The sequence below is a fragment of the Cyprinodon variegatus genome, unplaced genomic scaffold (assembly GCF_000732505.1).
Source record: "Cyprinodon variegatus isolate N-32 unplaced genomic scaffold, C_variegatus-1.0 Scaffold1075, whole genome shotgun sequence".
Classification (NCBI taxonomy): Eukaryota; Metazoa; Chordata; class Actinopteri; order Cyprinodontiformes; family Cyprinodontidae; genus Cyprinodon; species Cyprinodon variegatus.
This window is the reverse complement of record NW_015151528.1, coordinates 36,215-38,800: the sequence shown is the minus strand read 5'-3', so window position 1 is coordinate 38,800 and position 2,586 is coordinate 36,215. Positions and strand designations below refer to the sequence as shown.

Genomic DNA, 2,586 nt, shown 5'->3' with positions numbered 1-2,586 from the left:
CCCCATCTGCAAAGTATGTGAAGGAGGTCCATTCCTGTTGGGCGTACACTAAGGCCTTTTCGAGGCTGACCTCTGCTGACAGAGCACTGGTGGCCATGCAAGATGAGCCCAATTTTTGCTTGGGCCATATGCCTTCTGTTGAGCCGGCCATAGCTTCCCTCATTGTGGTGCCTGATTAGGCTTTGAGAGCTAATGCCAGGTGTCCTCGTCCTCAGTGTCGTGTCACTGATGATCTGCTCTATGGCACTGGAAATCCCAGATTTCTTGTCCTTCCTGTCACAAATGCAGGAAGGACTCACATTGGGTTTGTGAATGGGACAATTGTAGCTTCATATGTAGTGCTTTTCCTTGGGTGAAATAAATGTTACTCCAATACTGAGATCATACTGTTTCATACTGTCATTTTCTAAGCTGAAATGTTGAATGGCATGAAAAGGTGAGACAAGACAAAATACAATTATTCTCTGAGTTGTTCTTTCTTTCACATAGTGGGCTTTGCAATAGAAATTAGTCTGTTGGTGAATGGACAATATAAATAGGCACTGCCTTGCCTTGTTGGAAATGCAGTGTTATGACCTGTTCCCAGCTCAGAAACTAGGACCCCTATGATATCTGGTTGTTTAATAGGTTTGCCTAATTAAAAGATTTAGTTATGACTTATCAAGATATTCTTGCAAAAAGGATGATGTTGCAGGAGCAGGTAATGAAAAGTGTTTGGAGCATGCTCTTGTTTTGATGCCAGTTTGTTTCAGCCTTTATCCAGTGTCATGTAGAAGAGCTGGTCATATCAAAGGTTATTTGCATTACAACAAGGACAGTTAGCAAAGTAGAGTGAATACACAAACTTGAAGTAGGGCAGGGGGCTTGCAGGAAAACTGGAATTCTCCGGGACTTCTAGTGATAGAGCCTATGACTCTAGGTCTCGTTTGGGGCAACTTGGTAATTCCCTGTCGCATTTATTGCTGGGTCTCTCAGCTTCTTTGGAGGGTGTTGAAATCGAGTCACCTACTCAAGGACTCATCTCTCCATGCGTTTGCTCTTCTGTCTAAGGAAATTGGACGTGTACTGTCTACCCTTGTTCAGGCACGTCGCCAGGTTTGGCTGGCTTAGTCTCCTCTAACGGAGGCGTGTAGAAGGACGATGGGCCTTCCAGTGGTTCCTGGAGAGTTGCAGCCCTGGAGCGGTCGGCCCAGGCTTCGCGTACCAGATAGCAGTTGGCCGGCCTTCATCGCAGACAAGTGCAGCGTTCTGCTGGTAGTGCCTCTGTGTCTCTATGGCGCACTTATCCTGCCCAGACTACACCCTACTTGGGGCAGCCTGCCCATGGCTGCCCATAGCCAGTGGGATCCACCCAGAGGTCGGGCTCATGTTGCTTCTCAACCAAGGCGGGCCACTTGGCAACTCTCCCGCCCCCCTAAGGGCAGGGGGCTTGAAGATGACATCACTGGGCGGTGGGACACTTTACCTCGGACCAGCTCGGTTGCTGGGCCGCTCTTGTTACCGATCCATGGGTGGTGTTTACACTTACCCAGGGTTATGTGCTATAGTTCCACCGCTGCCCTCCTTTCCCCGGTCGACAGTAATTCACGACCAGCTAAAGGATCAGGCTCTGAGCCAAGAGATTGACACATTGCTGGCCAAGGGTTCTATATTGCCTGTCGACCCCCTGCGGGATCCAGGGGGCTTTTACTCAAAGTATTTTTTAGTCCCGTAAAAGGCTGGGAGACTGTTTAGCAACAGAGATGTGCTTCAGGCAAGCTCCCCAGGCGGCTGGTTCACCTTGGTCGACTTGAGGGACGCATATTTTCATGTCCCAATTGCACCATAACATTGTCAGTTTCTCCGCTTTGCATTTCAGGGCAAGCATTTTCAGTTCAGAGTTCTTCCATTCGACCTCTCCCTGTCCCTGCATGTGTTCAAGCGGAGCATGGCCGCAGCCTTGTGTCCTCTGCAGGCCAATGGATTGAAGATCCTGCCTTATTTGGACGACTGGCTCATCTGTGCACCCACAGAAACCCAAGCCACTGCAGGCACGCACACCTTGCTCAATCACATAGACCTACTTTCTGCAGGGCCGCAAACCCCCGCTGGTGTGTGGTGCCATTCCACCAGGGGCGTTAGTGTGTCATGGGCTCGTATGACTGGTGTCACTCTGGATGCTATTTGTTCAGCAGCCTCTTGGTCATCCCCGAATATTTTTGCTAGGTTTTACAGGGTTAACTTGGCCGCCTTTCACCCAATGGAGGGAATCCTATCCCGGCGCACACCGTCTTCCCAGTGAGGTGGGCATGTTTTCGGGTTGTTTATTTTCTGTATGTGATTCCTCATGACTCTGTTGGTAATTGTGATCTGTGCTTTAAGCACCACCTCTGGCGGTCAGTAGGGATGAAATAGAACAAAAGTTACGACTGCAACTACGGTTCTATGAATACCGGATGACTGCCAGAGCGCTCAGAATCATTGTGTTTTCACCAGAAGATTAAGGGACTGTTGCTGTCGTTGTCACATGATTATATAGGCTCACAGGTGTCAGCGGGGGTCACACGTGACTATGTTGGTATATTTTATATATCTATATATATATAT

The 2,586-nt window shown here is 48.9% G+C and overlaps 1 protein-coding gene across 3 annotated transcripts in view; it reads left to right on the top strand.

Moving 5' to 3' along the window:
* The window catches only part of ccdc22 (coiled-coil domain containing 22), a 70,271-nt gene that overhangs the window by 49,386 nt on the left and 18,299 nt on the right, over positions 1–2,586 (top strand). The window contains exons 12-13 of one of the 3 annotated variants that reach the window (XM_015400125.1): positions 1,859–2,030; positions 2,206–2,345. The exons of the other annotated variants lie outside the window; for them this stretch is intronic. Of the exons in view, the coding sequence (XP_015255611.1) occupies positions 1,859–2,030; positions 2,206–2,330 (297 nt within the window). The 3' untranslated portion in view covers positions 2,331–2,345. Of the gene's footprint in view, positions 1–1,858; positions 2,031–2,205; positions 2,346–2,586 lie in introns of those variants that run through there. 3 annotated transcript variants of the gene reach the window in all.